The sequence below is a fragment of the Barbatula barbatula genome (genome assembly GCF_947034865.1).
Source record: "Barbatula barbatula genome assembly, chromosome: 13".
Classification (NCBI taxonomy): domain Eukaryota; kingdom Metazoa; phylum Chordata; class Actinopteri; order Cypriniformes; family Nemacheilidae; genus Barbatula; species Barbatula barbatula.
The window spans coordinates 15143656-15165023 of NC_136776.1; the positions used below are offsets into that span (position 1 = coordinate 15143656).

Genomic DNA, 21368 nt, shown 5'->3' on the forward strand with positions numbered 1-21368 from the left:
TAAAAAAAGGGCACAACATAGTGTATTAATATGAAGGAATTTTCCGTATTCATTTTTACAGTTGTTTTACCTGTATTTTCATTTTAGCCGTACAATAAAGGAAAATGTACTGGTCATTTTCTGCCAGTATTTTATCCGGGTGGATTTCTTTTACAGTGTAGTGTTCCTAGATACATTAGACCCATAAGTTTGGTTTGTTCAGTCGGTAGCAGCCTGGCTCAAACCTCCGTGCTGACAGTGCTGGGCAAACTACCTACCCCAGATTACCACCCAGGGTTGCTGACACTATGTGTAACATTACGCAATGAGGGCAGAGGCCAGATGACCAAATGATCTTCCACCACAGGACTATGAATATTCTAATGGCTGTGGAGTACAGTCAACAATCACATAGGGGCCAACACAGATGCCTTGTCTAGTAAACAGTAAACAAAATACTGAGAACAAGGAAGACATTAGAGCCTCCCTCTAGAAAATATTTAATAGACGTCACCAATTCATTTTGTGTTGATTAGGCAGAACAAAAATAGCTTCACTGGTCGATTTGCAGTCTATCTGCAGCTCATTGCAATGTCACCATATAGCATCTAACATAGGCATTTATTGGCATATATTGGGATGATGCAGCCCTGAATGTCCACTGATTTTTTCTGTACAAATTCAGGGTAACACAGTTGAGACATTCCAGCATTCCTAACCTCCACCACCCCGATACTCCCCCCGATTGCCCCAACTACCACCACCCTGCAAGGCAGCTCGGCCCAGAGCTTATGTAGCATTTTACCATCTGTCTGCACCATCAGCCTGTGGATGCCAATCACACCCTCTCACTCCCCAGTGATACTACCTCCTCAGCCAATCACAACACAGTATATGTCATCCTTGGCCAATCAGAATCCATTGCTTCATACACCTGCTGTCACCCAATGGTTCTGCCCTCACATGGAAATCCACAGCAGGCCAAATACATTTACACATGGATGTATGACCCTTTCATTCAGACATTTTGACCGTACAAGAATGTTAGTGTGAACCCGGTAGGTTATGTTGGGATGTTTCCTCCATAAATGTTGGGTTGTTTCAACTCATTATTGGGTCAAATATAAAAATTTTCTGGTTTAATTCAACCCAACGGTTGGGTTGAAAACCGTTGAAAAATAACCCATCATTTTTTAATTAGCTTTTTTATTTCAATGCCTGTGTCATGTCTTTAGGCAGCTTGCTGATGAAGTTCACAAACACACACACACACACACACACACACACACATACAATGAGTTTGCACCTTCTAAAATAAGCCTTATTAAAATAAAGTTAGTGCAGCAGTAAAGCCTAAAAAACACCACTGTTTGGCAGCCTGCCTGCTTCAGTCCAATAACATCCATATCAGAATTTTCCTAGTGAGATACAGTCAAAGACCATAGACACACTGGGCCTCATTTATCAACCTTACTATCTATCTCCACGCACAGAAATCATCTTACGAAAGATTTAAAGTGTGATTCATGAAAAATGGGTACAAATTCAAACCCATCTTATGAGTATCGTACATTAATAAATGTGGCGGATTAATACAATCATCATTTAAATATCACGCTCCTAGAATTTGTGAAATGTTTGTCTACACAAAACATTTGTTTATATTGTTGTCGTTGAAACTGACGTGAGATTTGTGTCATGATTCTGTCACATCATGTCAGGTGAATCAATAACGAGGAGACGAGAGGGTGGGAACAGAGACGAGACCGAAGAGAGCGTATGGCAAGCCAAATCAACAAAAAATGTCTCTCTCCACTTTAAACATGAGGTTCAGTCATGGTCCTGCCACTATATCAAGAGAAACCTGGCATGATGTGGCAGAATCATGACAGAAGCCCCTCCTTAAGGAGTGGCCACCTGACGCTCCTCAAAGCACAAACAAGACAAGACAGACTGTGACACTGACAAAAACAAGGCAACATGATAATACAATAACCAAAACGGGGAAGCACATGAGTCCAAGGGAAAGGGAACACAAGAGTCCAAACAGGGGAGGTCCAAATAAGGGCAGACATGGTCACGATAGCCGGCAAGACACGGGCTGGACACATCTAAAGTGATGTTAAAAGGTACACAATTTTATGTAACTTGGAATCAAACCACAATCTCTATACTGCGGTGCTTTACCAACTGAACACCATAATTTGTTTAGAAACTGTTTTTTAAAATATATTATTAAAATCCTTTACATTTAATCAATAATTTTTAGTACAGTATGTTAATAAGCACATTAATAAATAATTATAGTCTTACTTCAGTTCAAATGTATTGTTCACTGAGCACATTGCCGTGCATTCTGTGATGCATTAAAGTTTGATTACAAGGTCCCCATGAAATCAAAATGTATGTTTTTGGCTGTCAGCACTTAAACCTTAAGGATAACCATGAACTAGTGTGATCCAAATTACTGTATGTCAATGCATTGAACAAAGCTGCAGATTTCATGGGTCTGTAAGAAGCCAGCATTATCATTTCTTGTCAGTAGTGCACATTTGACGCCTTAATATACTGCCTAGGTAGTCAACTCGCAAGTGTTTAGAACAGAGCAATAGACACACACCTAGACCCATACTGCATAAACCCCGATTACTGTATAACATCACATTTACATTTAGTCATTTAGCAGACGCTTTTATCCAAAGCGACTTACAAATGAGGAAACATTGGAAGCAATTATAACAACATAGGCAACAAAATACATAAGTGCATCAAACTAGTCCATTAAAGCCTAGCACAGTATACAAAGCTAAGAATAGTGAGGTTAGTACGTTTTTTTTGTTTTTTTAAAGAAGGAAAGGGAAAATAATTAGGATAAATCAATCAGCGACGTGTTGACGGAAGAGAGGCGTTTTTTAAAGATGGCAACCGAGTCTGCTGATCTTGTAGCAGCTGATAGATCATTCCACCAATGTGGAACAGATCCAGAGAAGGTACGGGAGAGTGACCTTTTTTCCTTTTTGGGATGGTACCACTAGTCGTTGTTCCTTTGCAGACTGCAGTGATCTGGCAGGAACATTGATCTGCATTAGCGAGTCGTTTAGACATCACAGTTTTGTTACGACCCTGGGTATCTGGGCACTTCCAGCATTTTAATTACTACTGCCCATTAGTAAGCCCCTGACGTCACTTCCTCCCCAGTGGTCTCATTGATAAAGCAGACTTATCTAATGAGAGAGTTACCAACAGGCTCATGATCAGCCCTGACAGCTGTACACTCTTCAGATCTCACTTCGTCTGGCCAGCTGGAGCTGCAAGGTGTTATTAATACGCATCACACTTAAACCCACATTTTCTGCCAATCACACACACCATTACTCGCATCCACAAAATGTAAAAGGACAGATACAGATTTTTTATACTTTAGCACAATGAGACGAATGAAGCTGAACAGTGTCTTTAGACACATGTTATCCTTTAAGGCAACACATAGACCGTCTCTTCTTGTCTGTGTGGGAGCTCAGAGCATCTGCTGTGAGATAACCGCGGGTTGAGTCGCACTGATAGCAGCTCAGAATAGAGCAGCGAGGGGAAGGTGTTGGACTCCACATGATGACAGCTACTGTTAGTCCAAAAGCTAATGTTTGATAATATGTGAGATGGACAAAAAGAATTGAAATGTGCATTTTAAACTAGAGTATAAAGAATTGTGTAATGTTGTGAATAGCTAGCTCAACACTCAAAGTTTAAAATGTTGTTGTGCTTTTACGCGAGATTCCCACTGGAAAGTATCGGCAGGTTTACCTGAGTTCCACTCTTGTTCACGCATGATGTGTTACGCAAGGTGGGCTGTGGGTGGACGTGAGTCACTTCAATTCTTTAAATGTCTTCATGACTCATCCCACTTACAGCTGCCTGATATTTACATTGTGAGTCTTAAAGACACCATGAACATACACATCCCTTCACACATCCCACCCTGCAACACAGTCGACGTCAACCTGCAGCTGTGTCATCCACTGTGTCTATCTTTCCTCTCATGAAGTTCAGCTAATGACTGCAAAACTGCAGGAGGGCTTCCCCACGGCACTAAACCAAAGAGGTTTGGCAGGAGGGCACTGAGTCAGACATAATGTGTCATTGAGAAAAGGAAAAGAGAATCATACAAAGATAAGCTTATGAGCATGCTCTAAACAAGCAAAAAGGGAGTATGCAACATACAGTACACAACACATGGTGCACTAAAAAATAGTGCTGTATAAAAGTGGTTCTTGGCTAGTAATCATAGGGGAACCACTTTTAGTGCTATATAGAACCATATTTTGTGCTTCAGTGGTTCTTCAGCGGAATAACCATACAGGGGCTTAACAGGTTCTTTATACGGAAACAGTGCTATTTAGCACCTTGGTCACCCCAGAAAACCTCTGAAGAACCACCCGCGCACCAAGATATGGTAATATATAGTACCAAAAGTGGTTCCCCTATTATTGGATTGGATTAAATTTATTGTCATTACACACATACAGGTAGTGCATTACGAGCAAAGAACCACTTTTAGTGCTATATAGCACTATTTCTTTAGAGTGTACCGATACAATCATGGACAAAACCATGACCTATAAAAGCTCACAAATAAAAAAACACGTTTTAAAAGTTTTAAAATAATGAAAATAGCACTTTTTGCTCATGTCTTCGTTTTTTGAAATATATTCATATTCATTGCCTTAAGCCCCATCGTTTACGAGATGCTTATGGGTCATTTATTTCCTCACTAAGAATTCATCTATAAAACTGTTTTAATTTTTTTTTTAAATACATAAAAATCACACTGTAGCATTGAGATACATCGACTGGCTTTTGCATATAAGCATATTATAAACAACCTTAAAGCAAATAATTGCTGTCCTTCCGTAACCTCAAATGTCTTAATTCGCTTTAATTTAAAAATGAGTAAAAATGTAGTCAAAGTTGACTTACATTTTTTAAGAGTAACTATTACATTGTCCTTAAAATTAAATTGTATGCAGTGATAATGGTGCCGTGTGTGAATGTAAGCAGTTTGCAATGGTTTAAAACCGGAAGTGAACGAATAACAAAGTTATAGGCTTGGGGAAAAACTAGTGGACTCTGAATCATGCGAACAAGTCGTCTACCGTTCTAATTTCAGTTCCCTGTCAGATTTGTGTCACTCAGCGTAACGCCCGTTCCATTTGCGACACTCCGACCAATCACAGCACACTAGACCATCTGACCAATCAGATCAGAGTAGGCTAATAGAAAGGAGGGGATTAAACAGATGAATCACCGAACGAATCATTTGAGAGTCAATCAAGAAGTAAAGTATAGTAACTGCCTATTATTAAAAAATGAAAGTGTTTTCACACCTTGAATGTACGTAAACTTATTGTTGGTTACTCCATAGACCAAAGTAGGACCTTAAAAATCACAAAATATTTACTCTTTAATACTTTTTATTGGTTAGATATTTGCAACACCCAGTGACAGACATACATTTTGACTAATAATCTGTTTAAGATTTCGGTGATTATGTGAAGAGTAACGGTATGCTAAGCTAGTCAGTTAAGCACAAAACCTAATGTAAAAGTAATGTTGTTTCAAAATCTATTTCTATAAAATTATATGTGACGCATAATTTGAACTGATTGGCAAAATTATGGAAAGACATCATATAGTATGTCACGATTATGAAGGACATTTAATCAGGTACTTGAAGAAGTCCCCAATTAAAGCTCTTTCAGCCATTAGAATCACTGCATAATTCAGCATATTATAAAAATATCACATTGCATAATTATTCCTTAGAAAGTTTACATTTTATATTGTGTCCTTTGCACACACACACACGCATTTCTCAGATGGTTCCTGCACCACTGCATCTATTAATTTAGCTTCTAATATGGTGAGGAGTTTTTTGGCAGGGCAGGGTCGGTTTGTGTTACAAGGAGGATCATATGGAGTCTTAAGAGAAAGACAAGCTGTCATAGGGCCTGTAAAGCCCCTGGTACAACACAGCTTGTGTGTTGCCATGCTGAGTGGGAATCCCTGAGAGAATTATAACTGCCATCCAGTGAAAGTCTTTGCTTGATTGTTTTTGTTGGCATTTGGGATAAGAAAAAAAAATGACCAAACCCTAAAGATCCCCGAGGTTCCTCCTAGATTCCCAGAGGGAAAAACTGAGAGAGTGAATAACATGTGTAGCCTGTCATTAGCTCCAAAGAAAATTAATACATTAATTAATTAATTAAAATAAATTATATAATCATGTTAATAACCTAAATGTAATTCACATTGAAATGTGATGAACACAATGTCAAGATTTTGAATAACATCAAAAGATGCTTTATAAAAACAATGTATAATCATTATTTTTTAAATTATTTGAGTATTGAACATGAACAGAACTTTGTTGTGAGATTCGTACATGAGACTGTTACAGATTACGTTTTATTTAAAAGCACAAAACTCAACAATCATTGCTGGTATGTGAGAGAAAAATGTACAGGTGTTGACATCATTGGATTAAGGGAAACTATTACCGGAATTTAGATCCTACTTATTTATCCAGCTTGCTGAACAATAGCTACCGGCTCTCATGGTCTTGGCACCCATCTAAAGGTGACCTACTTTCAACTGTCAACAAGTGAACAAAATGTGACCAAGCTGTGGTCACACGATACACGTTATAGGCAGAAGACGGTCACGTGATCACGGAAGAACACTGCGGTTAGTCCATCCAGAATATTAAGCATTGCAATCCATTAACATCGCCAGCAGTTAGCGTCTAATGTTACAAAGGGTGAGCTGTAAAATGATGCATTACTCTTCAGCACACCCGCTGGTGAATTGTGGGCATTGCATTCACTGGCATACACGGTAATTTATATACGCGACACCTGGTCAGACCATGAGACCTCAGCGCAACCTGCTAGCAGACCCCGTTTCAGATATGGCTGAACATTATACTGGCTCAAAATGGGTAAGTAACCTACCCGTCCAGATAGTATGTTGATGTGTATAGGAATACACTCTAAATCACAAAGTCATGTCAAGGTTTGAAAGAAAGGTGATAAATAAGATTTTACAGCTTGTTAGCTTTCTTTGGTGTTGATGTGCGCCGTATATGAGTATTAGGAGACAATAATAATGTTTTCCCTGTCTGCTGCATTGCCAATAAAATATGCTTCTTGTGTATCAGTGCGAGTATATAGGATAATATTTCTATATCAGTTATGGAGAAAATAGGCCATAGTAACAAACTAAGCTTCACATTTTGTATTATAAACCTAGATCATTACCAAACCTTCCTTACAGCAAATCAGTAAATCCCTGTGTAAACCACGTCACTGAATATTGAATAATAAAAGCTGTCTCCACCTTCTATTCCTTTACTTCAGGACTTTGTTGGGCACAACTTGTCTTGTGTTTCAAGAACGATCATATGACAGAAAATTATTAACGCGAAGATATACAGACAGCTGTTTGAGAGAGGTGTTTAGTGTTGGACTTTACAAACAACACGATACAGCATTCACAACACAGTTCACTTCCATATGGGCTTATTGAATGGCTTGACTCTGTCTGTCAGGATTTCAGATTTTCAGGACAGCTATCGTACATAGTTGTTAAACATAATGAAATAATGAGGGGAATGAACGGACGGAGAAACAAGGGGGAGGAGCCAGGAGACGAGACACCGGAGAGAGAACACAGGATGACAAAACCAAACAATGCCATGCCCTTTCTCCACATAAAACACATGGGTCTGTCATGATCATGTCAGCTTCTGGTCCCTTTTCTGCATTAAAGGGATACTTTATGAAAATTCTGTCATCATTTACTTACATTCGAGTTGATCCAAATCAGTATAAATATCTGTGTTCTGATGAACACAGGGAAAGATATTTGGAAGAACGCTTATAACCAAACAGATTTTGTCCTCCATTGACTACCACAGTAGGAAATACAATGGTAGTCAAAAGTGCCCCAGAACGGCGAGACCTGTTTGGCTATAAGCATTGTTTCAAATATCTTGTGTTTTGGAACAACTCGAAGGTGAGTAAATGAAGACAGAATTTTTTTTTGGGTGAAGTATAACTTTAAGCTTTATTTTGCCTTAAACACACTAATCAAATATAAAGCTACTAATAACTTAGAGACAGAGTCGAGCCAAGTCCGTTCACTGCAATGGAACAGTTTATTCATGGATCCTCTCGCTTAAGGGCTCTGGGTGGAGGCAGGGTGGGCAAAGCTTCTGATAGGGTGGTACCCTGGTCCTCACCATGTCCGAACTACGTCTCATGTACATTTGGTTTTACTTTTGTTATTCATGTCCTTTGGTTCTAAGGGCCAAGCTCATTGGTCTGCTGACAGGGGGCAGCGCTACCTTATAAGGGTTTTGGTGACACTAGTTTTAAAAGAGGGAATGCCCTGCATACTTTTCTAGATCTGTAGAACGAAGTAACCTACCCTTAGAGACAAATGTCAGTATCACGCCCAGGCGAAAGACATCTTTGCTGATGTTCTGAAACTAAACAAAGCTCAATGATTTATAATAACATTTGGCGGATGACCAGAAACTTGACATAGAAACGTAGAAGTTACATTTAGTCACAACCATGGTCGCTAGAAATAATGGTTGGGAATATTTTGTCTCCTAACATTAGCAAGGATCATGTGTACTTATATCTACGTCTTTTTTGTAAGATAACTTCAAGACAATAAAAAAGTATAGAAACCGAATATATTGCTATTAACGTTTCTTTCAAACAAAATGAGGGCTGGATTTATTACGAACAGATGTCACATCAGATTCACTGTTTACTGTAGAAACAAAGACATTCATTTCAAAGTTTGTATAAACAAACAAAACTTTAAGCTTCAAAAATATCAATATATTATAGTATGTTGTTATAATTGCTTCCAATGTTTCCTCATCTGTAAGTTGCTTTGGATAAAAGCGTCTGCTAAATGACTAAATGTAATTAAAATGTGTAAGTTATCAAATTTAATTATACGTTTTTGAAGATTGATAGATTTCTCTTTTGCTTGCTGGAAAAACACTTTTACGATCATTGAACTTCCACACATGGTTTAGCCAAATCTAAAGCATCATGTCATGACATAGCAAAGACTTGAGAAGAGAGAGTTTGGGAAATCAGAGGCATTCTCGTGAAAGGAACGTTCAGAGCACTTGGCTCCCTGAACAGTTACGAGTCTATACCATACCCCGTAAACATTTCATAGAGAAATCCATACGGCTACCAAGAGGGGCATTAGAAATTCAATCTGCCTCGAACAAAAACAATTATTTTTTAGCTTATAGAGGAGTGACAGCTATTCCTGATGCGTGAAAGTGTCAAGTATGACAAAATGATTTGAATAGGCTGTAATTTGTCAAATGACTTATAATAGCCTCATTAAAATGATTCATAATAAGCCATTTTAGTTGAGATGAGTCACAGCATGATCATCAATCTAAATTGCTGACAAATTTGAAACTTTCAGTATTATTAAAGCACTATATTAAAACAGTCTATTATTTCATAATGCTTGAAATTCTTCAATTTTCAGCTCTTCTGAACATTGAGAATCGTATTCACACCATATCAATTTTTTTGTGTTTAAACATTGTGTCAGGTTTGATGCAATCGAAAGCCCATTGGTTCTCGCAAATTGCAATATATCATTTTGTTGCCAACACAAAAAGTTAAGGTCATATACTTTATGAATAAAATACACAAAACTAGGTGTCCTAGTATGTGTTTTAGTCTTATTGTGAACTACAACTGATAAACATTCTGTATGATATCATAAAGAGGGAAACTGTGACACAATGAACAACTGAGCTACTGGTTGTAAAATGTGCTGGCCAGCTGTAGACAGTTAAATGTGAGTTCCTGTGATCTCTATAGATGAAAGTAGATGCCTTTATGATGAGCACACATGCTACAAACTACTTTGACAACCCTTAGCTTTATGGCTACGATTTTAAGACCTGGCTAGTTAAACCTAACACATTCCATAAAGAAAGGACAGGGATGTTGTTATGTTATGGGAGCCATCTTTAAAAGTCTAAATGGTACTATGTTACACTGGGGTGACCATGCGTAGTACAAACTAGTGGATCAAGAAGCAAACTTGATCTCACAATATGTTACTATTTTACAAGGTGGCTAATTCGTAAGAATTCGTACATTGTAAATAATACAAAAATGTACGATTACTAAGCAACGATGATTAAATAGCAATAATGAAACCCCTCCCCTAAACCAAATCTTACCAGTTAATTTATTTGAAACAATAACAATAAATATTATTTGTTTTAATGATTATTTATAATTCTTAATATATTTAATTAACTTTTTATTATTTGATCATAGACCACTTCACAAGATGTAAACACTGGTCCAGAGGCACTTTATAAAAATCGTACATAAGTAATGAAATCTTACTTACATTCGTTTAACATTTTGATTTGGTTATAAATGCTCTGTTGGTTTGTGTAGTGTTCAAAAACTGAAACAGGAAGTTGATCAATGTTGTTTACATCATTGAAGGGGTCCATAGAATTTAAAACAATCAGGGTTTAACCAAACAAATTACCATTTTTAACAATTAAAATGAAGAAAGTTAAACCCTAAGAGATAACTCCCTATAGCTATAAAAGCACAAAATAAAAAACAAACATGCATATGTTAAAAAATAGTTCTCCTTTACATATCGTTATTGTTTGTGATATACTGTGCCAAAAATTGCTTAACATAGTGGCAAAAAAACTTATTTTGTTAGTGGCTAGCATCATATAGGAACATATCTTAGAGATATGGTAGTGTCCTCTTGCCAGCTAAGTATAGCTGAGAGATTTTGATAAGACGACGCCTCTCCTTCGGTTTCCTTTTCTTTACAGGCTGGCAACAGTTGCCAATGTGCCCTTATAAATCACAGATAAATGTAATCTTGTCTACAGACCATGTGCTGCGTCATAGTTTCCTGCCTCTGTGTGAGCCATTGAGAGCAATGATATTGAATGCAATTCTGGATTGTCAGGAGTTATCAGACACACACACACATAGCTCAAGGAATATCACACGCACCACTTGTAAATGAACTTTCAGGGACATGACGATGATTTTTAAAGCTGCCCTTGACAGACATTGTATTTTACGATCTAATAAAGGCTAAATGTGGTTTACAAGCAGATCTGCCTTGTACCTTCATTCTGAACGGGGACAGACATCCAATTAAACTCGGATAAACACCTTATTTAATTTTAGATACTGTTTACCCAAAGACCTTTACACTTGGCCAATGTGTTCATATAAGCATATGCTCAGAGCTCAGAAGGCCCACCGCAGCACTATAGCAGAGCTCGTTGCATATAATTCAATCGGACGCATATAGACCTGACAGTGAGGTCACACTTAATGCTCTCTGAAAAGGGAAACAGCATCGGATGGCACGAAACGGTCACCGACACTGACGCGACACATTTCTGATGTCTTAAGGCTTAAACTACTTGGGTTTTAAGGACTTGAGAGAGGATAAAGACATGTTCACACCAAACGATAACTATAAAAAAGTTTTCTTCAATTCTATAAATTGTCCACATCACAACTGGGATGAATGACAAAACAACAAAAGGGTTAACGCATCCTTCCCCAAGTCCTATATGTAACCATAGCTTAATAGTAGATCTTTATTGTTAGCTTATTGGACAAAAAAGTAAAAGCTTATATTTTTAAGTCAATTGGCTAAAAGCATCTGCTAAATAAACAAATGTTTGTTTATTTATACTTTTTACATGTGAAACAACGTTATTGCGTGTTACATTTAGTCATTGGTTAAAGTTAAGTTAATTCAATTCAATTTTATTTATATAGCGCTTTTCACAATTTGCATTGTTCCAAAGCAGCTTTACAGGGGAAAAACGAAAAACCCAAGAAAGGGTAAAACACACTACATGGTGTTTTATATAATAAATCCAATTATTCAAGTAAATAATATCTAATGTCAGCATCTCCTGGTGGTTTATTTAGCATATTTGCATTAAGTGAATGCTTGGCTGAAAAGATGCGTCTTTAATCTAGATTTAAATTGGGCGAGTGTGTCTGATCCTCGAATGATATCAGGAAGGCTATTCCAGAGTTTAGGTGCTACGTATGAGAAAGCTCAGCCCCCTTTGGTGGATTTAGTTATTCTAGGTGTTATCAAAAGTCGTGCGTTTTGAGATCTTAGAGAGCGTGATGGGTTGTAGTGTGATAGAAGCTCTGTTAGGTAGGTAGGGGCTAAACCCTTTAAGGCTTTATAAGTGATTAAAATAACTTTAAAGTCAATACGATACTTAATGGGTAGCCAGTGAAGGGTTGATAACATTGGGGTTATATGATGGTATTTTCTGGACCTGGTTTGAACTCTGGCAGCTGCGTTCTGAACTAACTGTAGTTTGTTTATTGATGATGCAGGAAACCACTAAGTAGTGCATTACAGTAGTCAAGTCTTGAGGTCACAAATGCTTGAATAAGCTTCTCCGCGTCAGCAACACACAGAATATTTCGTAACTTGGCAACATTTCTTAGGTGGAAAAAGGCTGTTTTTGTGACATTTGAGATGTGATTTCGAAATGAAAGGTTGCTGTCTAATATAACGCCTAGATCTTTTACTGTATTAGTTGGAGTAACAGTACATCCTTCAACTTGCAGTTTATAATCAGAAATATTCGGTTTGCGTGTCTTTGGTCCGATAAGTAATATTTCTGTTTTATTAGAATTTAAAAGAAGGAAATTAAAGGTCATCCAATGTTGTATATCTTCAATGCACTCTGCCAATTTGGATAGCTGGGAGGAATCATCTGGTCTTGATGAGATATATAGCTGAGTATCATCTGCATAGCAATGGAAGCTAATTCCATGTTTTTTAATAATGTTTCCGAGGGGAAGCATGTATATGGAGAACAGCACGGGTCCCAGAACCGATCCCTGAGGTAATCCATAATTTACTTGCGTTAGATTGGATGATTCCCCATTTAAATGGACAAATTGATGTCTGTCTGACAAGTAAGATCTAAACCACTGTAGTGCCTGTCCCTCAATACCGGTATAATTGTGTAAGCGATCTAGAAGTATGTTATGGTCTACGGTATCGAACGCAGCACTAAGGTCAAGCAGGACCAGGAGTGAGATGTTACCATTATCTGATGCTATAAGCAGGTCGTTTGTAATTTTAACGAGCACAGTTTCAGTGCTATGATGTGATCTAAAGCCTGACTGAATTTTTTTTTTGTGCATGTTGTTATTTTGTAAGAAAGAGCACATCTGAGTGCACACTACTTTTTCTAGTATTTTAGACAGGTATGGGAGATTTGAAATCGGTCTATAGTTTCCAAGTTCATTTGGATCTAAGTTTGGTTTCTTGATTAAAGGCTTAATGACGGCCATCTTAAAGGGTCCTGGTACATGGCCTAGATTAATTGACGAGTTGATAATGTTATAAATGGGCTCAATTGCAACAGGTAGTAGCTCTTTTAATTATTTAGTGGTGCAAGTTGTAGGTTTAGAAGTTGCGATAAGTTGAATTAAATCTTCCTGTTTTATTGGTGAAAAACGCTGGAGCCTTTCTTTCGGAGCTATGGTTGGTGCTAATTCATAGGACAGATTTGGAGGTTGAGTTTTTACAATTTTGTCACGAACGTTTTCGATTTTCTCTGTAAAAAATTTCATGAATTCATTGCTACCGAGGTGCGGCGGAATAGCCAGGTCAGGTGGTGTCTGTTTATTTGTTAATTTAGCGACTGTGCTAAATAGAAACCTTGGATTGTTTTTGTTGGTTTCTATGAGGTTACGAAGGTGCTCAGCCTTTGCTCCTTTTAGTGCCTTTTTATAACAATTTGAACTCTCTTTCCACGCCATTTTAAAGACTTCTAATTGCGATTTTATTCATTTGCGCTCTAGTTTGCGAGTTTCTCTTTTAAGGGCGCGAGTGGTGCTATTGTACCATGGTGCAATATTTTTCTCATTAATCTTTTTTGACTTCGTAGGTGCAACAGCTTCTAATGTATTAGAGAAAAAACTGCTACTGTTCTTGGTGTGAGCCTTAAAACTCCATGTTAGATTTGATCTAGAAATGGAAGCCTAGCTGTTTTCCTTGCAATAATAATAATTATTAAATATAGAAAATTAATATATTACATATAAATAAATGCAAACTAAAATACAAATAATAAACTAAAGCAACTTTTTTAAACTCAACAAATCTGCGCAGGTTGTCCATTTGTGCATTGTACATTAATATTGGCCATTACTTCTACTCTCAAAATGTCCTTCTCGCACGTTTCCTCCGAAAATGTATTCTTATTACAACCCAGGTATTTCCAGATAAAATTGTGATCCACATTCAACCCCAGACACAGAATTTCAGAAGTACCCCCTTACATTTAACCTACTTTAAAGCGATACTCCAACCAAAAATGAAAGTTCTATCATCATTTACTCACCCTTGTTGTGGAAACATTTCTGAGAGAAAAGACCAAGATTTGTCTTTAAAAGTATAGCTGGCAAGCAGGATAAACGGAGCGACAATCATCAGTTTGCTCCTTCTTCTCCATTCTCCACCAATCATCAGTCTCATTTTACATCACCCCATACTATGTTTCATTCTTATCCACAGTTCCAAGGCCATGGACATCTAACAGGCGCTAACAATTCTCACACTCGTGTTTGTTGAAGTAATGCATACATTATTTACATTAGTTAGTACGGCACAAGTTTGCAAAAAAGTTTGTAAAAATACAAATTTCCTCCACACTCTCACTATCATAGTTTACTATCATAGTAGAAAGATTTGAATGGTAGTCAAAAGTGCTTCTAAACTGTTTGCTTTCCTTAATTCTTCAAAATGTCTTTCACATGAAAATTCAACATAACAAAACATTATACAATAAGGTCCCAGACATGTCAGTTCAACAGAACAAATAAATGAATAAAGGTTTGCACTGGCTTGCAATAATGTTGAATACATTTAAAGGAGTAGTTCACCTTCAAAATGATTTACTCGCCCTCTGGCATTTCAATACTGTGTGACTTTCTTTCTTCTGCAGAGCACAAAAGAAGGAAACATTCTTCAAAATATCTTCTTTTGTGTTCTGCGGAAGGAAGAAAGTCACACAGGATTGAAATGACAAGAGGGCGAGTAAATGCTGACAGAATTATCAATTTGAAGGGGAACTATCACTTTAATGATTTTAATACAAACTGTTATGTAGAGTTCATTTTAGGCTTAGAAAGGGAAGACACGGCACACAAATGTTAGTCCCTTTGCAGGTCATGTGGAAGATGATTAACAATCGTAGCGAATGTGAAACAGTTGTTCATTTCATTTTCAGTTTTTAAATAATGTAAACTTTTTACAAATATTACTAGCATTCTAATGTAATAAAGCATCGTTTTGTACAAATATAATATTACTAAGCAAGTAATCGTATTTTTCTTCAATATTGTGTATGGTTAAAATCACTTTTTTTCCCAAAACCACATCTGAATGCCACCAGGCCTGCACACAAAACAGCATGAAGCCTAATCAGGAAATCCAAGGCTATTCACTAAAACCCCACGCCGGTGCCACAAAACTGTCATACATTTAACATAAAGATTAGTCCAGTTGTTTCGTCGCGTCAATGAGACAATGAGCACATGCTCAGAGGCCTGAACCTCAGCAATATTACGATGGAAACAAATAAGCATCACCGCAAATAAGCTGTCGGTGGTTGACACCAGCAAAGGGCCAAGTCTCGCACTTTTTCACCCACATTCTGCTTGTCGACAAATCTTTTCACTTTGGATTTACAGCGTTTGTGGGTAGACGCAAAGCGAATAGCAGTTTGATGTCAGTCCCTGTCAGCAACATGAACGACCAGCATTGCTTTGAATATTGATGGCTGCTCGGTTTTTCCATCGATCAAGATGCACGCTACAGCCACCCATAGGGCGAGCGTTGATATCTGAGAAATCACACCTTCCTGAATAAACTGTCATGTGCTCCAAGCCTCAAGGAGAGAACAGGATACAGTATGATATATAGTCTCTGCATCATGGTTTGGGCATCAGAGGCGTTCGGGTCAGACAATGACTGCAGGAGATCACAGCGCTAACAGAATAAAGTACAGTGAATGTAAAAATAAACGTAAGTGTCGACTGTAAAGATTTCTTAATATCCGATGAAGATATAATCTATGGTGCATATTGGTGATGTGTAATGTTTGATAATTCATGGTTGATGATTTTTGTGTTTCACTATGAAAAGAATACAAAATACTTTTATGACTTTTATTATACATTTTATCTGAATTTGATTTATACATATCTATAAAGAACAGTAAAGTCCAATTAGCTTTGGAAAATCCTGTCATTAAATCAATAAACAATACTGAAATGATAATTATTATAGTTAAACCGATTCATAAATATACTTACATTTACAAGTTAAAGTAACAATTAAAGTTACAATTCATAACTGTATTAAAATTGGGGCTGTCAAACGATTAATATCCAGGATAAAAGTTTGTGTTTACATAATACATGTCTGTGCAATATGCATATTACTTTTGTATTTTAATACACATTTAGGAAATATTTACATTTATATATTATTGGTAAATATAAATACATGTTTATATAATTAAATAAAAAAAATCTTAAATATATACATGTTTGTGTGTTTTATAAAAACAATATGCACAGTACAGTAAACAGACATATATTATTTAAACACACATTTTTATTCTGGGTGCGATTAATCGCAATGCAATTATAATGTTTAAAAAACTAAATGGTTAGCTTATAATAATGATTTATAATTTGTTGATTTATATGGCAGGAAATATCAGTTGCGTGGCATACTATTTTAATTCATTAAGTACGTAAAATAACCTGCAATTTCATGCTTCAAACCGAGGTGGCGATAGGGGTGCAAAGAAGTTACAGATTGCAGCGTTAACAATTAAACAAATCGACAGCATTTAACATATTTTAATAGCTGCATTCTTTAACATGTACGAGCGAGCAGATAATATTAAAATGGCATTATAAAGTTCATATTCCAGGCTGGAATCAAGATCAACTCTTACCTGTTATTTTAGAATTGTAAAGTTTCCCGAAGTACATCAAACAGCTCGACGCACAACTGTTTCCACGCAGCACTGTTACCACACTTGACACCCTATCATACGTAAAGGCAGACAACAAAAGGCAAGCAAATAGCCGACGGTCTCAGAAGCAGAATGCACAAAGGCATTCACAACATATTTCCCAGCTGTGATTTAGGCATCACTGGTAATGCCACCAAACACGTGCGCTATGCACAACCAAGGTCAACACAACACTCGGGACTTCACTACAAAAACAAAATGCTTGAAGCGTCTAGTTGAAAAAACAATGCATAAAACTGACAACAAAATCAGACAAAGAAATGTGCCATGCCATGGACGTATGAAAGAGTCAGGCAACAGGTATAACAGAAGGCGACGGCTGGAATGGCGTCTGGGACTCCCATCGGTACAAGGCAGGTTGGCAGAGTGATATAGAGAGAGCAACTAAGCAGAGACATATGAGAAAACAGCAAAGCTCAACACAGTAGGCCCGAAACATCGTGACAATACCGACTCTAATGCTGCGGAACACCAAGCTATTTAAAAACAATCCATCAAAAATGGTCCATCTTTCACCGCACTCTCTGATCTCACGACCTCTCGCTGGCTGAGAAAAGCTTCACGCAGGCAGCTGAGGGTTTAATGCAATGCATTGTGCAAGAGCCAACCTGCATACACGGACGACTAAACAATTAGACAGTCTTAGGGGGTACGATGGAGATCTCAAATGGTAATAATATTATTCGCCAAAATATAACACCATGACAATCTTTATAAAGTCACAACAATGGCTTCACGCTGGTGTGTTTCGAGCAGGTGAGAACTGATGAAAGCATTTTACAATCTGGTAGTTTTTCTAAATGTTTAATAAAACCAAATGTCTATTAGAGCTACAGTATGCATACAATGAAATTAGGAGCAATGCTCCTGGCAATGAGAAATAAATATAAATTGGAGTAAACGTGAACAACGAACACATTACAATATAAAATTGTTAAGTTAAGTCTAACATGACATTCTGACATTCTGCATACGGTATAAATAGTAGTTTACATTAAAGTAATCGTTCACCTAGAAATTAAAATTCTGTCATCACTTCCACAGAACACAAAAGAAGATATTTAGAAGAAGGTTGGTAATGGTAACCGAACAGTACTGGACCCCATTCACTTCTATTGAATGGACACAAAACGAAGTGAATGGGGTCCAATTAAAAACATTTTTGTCAAATATCTTCTTTTCTGTTCTACGGAACAAAGTCATACTGGTTTGAAATGACAAGAGGGCGAGAAAATGTATATTAAATATATTGATCAACATCATTGATTAACATTAAATATGTAGTATTTAGTTTTATTTTGACATTATCGGTTCTTGAAGAAAAGCACAGCATTGCACATGTTACAAGTCATTATTTTTCTTTAGTATGTTGCATTTTTAAATTCTTTAGCAAAGCAAGTCTTAAGCTTAAAAGCTTAAAACTTCAATAATTTCATTGAAATATTAAAGCAAGGGACCATTTTTGTAAAGGGCATTTCATTTTTACATAGCCAACTGAATTCAGTTGCCCCCAAGTTCACACAAGTTCACCTTGTTCCTTAAATCATGACGTCACTTAAAATTATAGTTCACCCAAAAATAAACATTCTGTCATAATTTACTCATCCTCTTGTCAAGGAGAGGATATTTAAAAAAAAGTTGGTAACCGAACAGCACTGGCACCCATTCCCTTCCATTGAATGGACACAAAACCAAAGCAAGTCAATGGGGTCCAGTTAACAAACTTCTTCAAACTATCTTCTTTTGTGTTCTGCAAAAGAAAGAAAGTCATACAGGAATGACAAGAGAGCGAGTAAATGACAGAATTTTAATGTTTGGGTGAAATATCACTTCACGTTTTGTTCCGAAACACAAATTTACGTAACACACACTTGTATGCATGTAGGTAAATAATATGTGCTCTTTTGAAGATGTGCTCTTGTCTAAAGCTTCACAAACCCCAAAAGATATATGTTTAGAATCAGATGCAAAGAATTAAACTTCGACACACGGTCACAGGAAGTGTCATGAGGAAAGAGAAAATGTTCAAGCGTTAAAATAGAACCAGCGGTCTGCATGTCCATAAACGGACGCATTTAAAGTGCAACAACAAAACTGTCTTCCATATTTCTGCCAGTGACACGTTGAACAGTCGCATGATTCTATACGTCAGTCCCTCGTAAACGCTAGAAGTTTTCTCTTAGCAGCTCACAAATCCAAACTCATCTGCCGTATAGGGCTAATTGTGTTAGTTGTGCGTGGTCTACATGAAGTTTTTTAATGCAAGTGAGTCGAATGACAAAACTGATATTTATTCTTTCTTTTAATCTTGCATAAATTCTTTGTCTTCTTTTCAACAGCTTTAATAGTTCACAAGAAAGCTAGTTATCAAAATACATAGACAAAACAACAGACCCTTTAATGCATGTGTTGAGATAGCAAGATCTTTAATACTCGGTGACTTCACGCAGAGACATGTCGCGGGAATGTGGTCATCACTTATGTGCACATCATCGTTGACCAGGTCGTGTGTCATTTTTCTGGTATGAGCAAATAGCCGTTTGTCACCAGTAACGTCTGGTGGGATCATTCAACGGGAGCCACATACACGGTTCACATGTGGTTTCTGTGTCTGTGAAGCCCCAAGTGCACAATTTCTCTCATTTCAGTTCTGTTTTATCACTCATGATGTGTTTAAACAAACACGTTATAAAACAAATATATCGCTTATTGCTCCCTGAACTCTTTGTAAGTCGCTTTGGATAAAAGCATCTGCTAAATGACTAAATGTAAAAATGTAAACGTAGAGGAAAGAGAATAGCTTTTTTTCCAAAGTATGGATTATAGGGAGTTTGTTTATTGAAAACCCACTTGAAAGTACATTTCTACAACTCAATAATTGTAATAGTAATGCAATTTAACTTATTCTAGAGGTTAAATACAGTGTAAACGGGCCTTTTCAGGTGTTGTTTTATAAATTGGTTGAATTATTGCATGTAAGCATCACATGACTCTGACCACAAGTCGGTACCACTAATCTTAAAAACTAATTTATAAGTTCTCAAAACTTCTTTCAGAAGTATAACATGTATCTGAATGCTTATACAAATCATTTTATTATTTAAAAAGTTTAATACATTTCTATAAGCATTAACTATATCAAACCACTGAATCTTATAACCCTTCATTTCTGTGAATGAATGTAATAAAAATGCAACATGCATTTAGACAAATTTAAGTCACAGGTTTTTTTGTGTGTGTGTTACCTATGGTCACATTTAATTTATATTTTTTACATTTCTTTATTTTACACTCCCTAATTTAAACAGCTACTACACACAGCTACTACTACACAAAACACAGCAAATTTTGACTAGATCCATCATCCAATAAAAACCATGCAAACAAATGCTTAATAATTGTAAATGAAATTATGAATGCAAATGTTGGGGATACTACTAAACTGGTCACCACCATAATCTTGGGTGTGCAAGCTTATAATAAAATAGTTTGAAAAATAGTATTATAATAATATATTAACAGATATTCACACTGTTAAAAACATAAATGAAGTGTGCAGAGACACGTGCTGAACTGTGTACAAAACACTGCTGTCAGAAGCATGATGAATTTAAGCAGACGCGTGGATGATAACCATGTTTATGTTGGAGATCTCTGGCTACAATTATTCAGCTCAGAATGGCAGAGGAATTACACTTTGGCAAAGAACACAGTTACAGTCATCGTACCGATCCATCATTCTAGTATCTTCAGCACAACCATGCAACAAGCATTTCTATGGATTCTCAGTGTACTTCCAAGCAAAGAAACACTTGCAAAATTATTTTATTTATCAACAATTGTTTCCCACATCACCACGGTTCTTACCTCTGTAGGTGTTCAGTGGTAGTTCTGGCTCCATTCCCTGGAATATTGTACTGGCCGTTCTCAAAAACACCTTTGTCCCAAGTTTGCTTCATGGTAGAAAAACGTCCTCCCCCAGAAAAATCCTACGTAATGTCGTGTCTGCCCCGCCAAAACCAAAGTTGCTCAGTAGGGTGTTGCTGCAGAGTGATCAGGTTAAATTTAATCCCGTTGCCGGTTCTTTTCCTGTCGAGGCAGTGTTGAGTTAAGCGGCCTCCAAAGCTTGAATCAGCAACCTTTAAACTAACTCTCTGGCAGTAAAGTTGGAAGA

General features: G+C 37.0%; 1 protein-coding gene across 1 annotated transcript in view; it reads right to left on the minus strand.

Annotated features, from left to right (window-relative positions):
• The window catches only part of rbm20 (RNA binding motif protein 20), a gene marked incomplete at its 5' end in the record, with an annotated part of 48887 nt that extends 27734 nt beyond the window's left edge, over positions 1-21153 (minus strand). The window contains one exon of the mRNA XM_079470671.1: positions 21062-21153. Within this exon, the coding sequence (XP_079326797.1) occupies positions 21062-21153 (92 nt within the window). The remainder of the gene's footprint in view (positions 1-21061) is intronic.
• Positions 21154-21368: the final 215 nt, after the last annotated feature.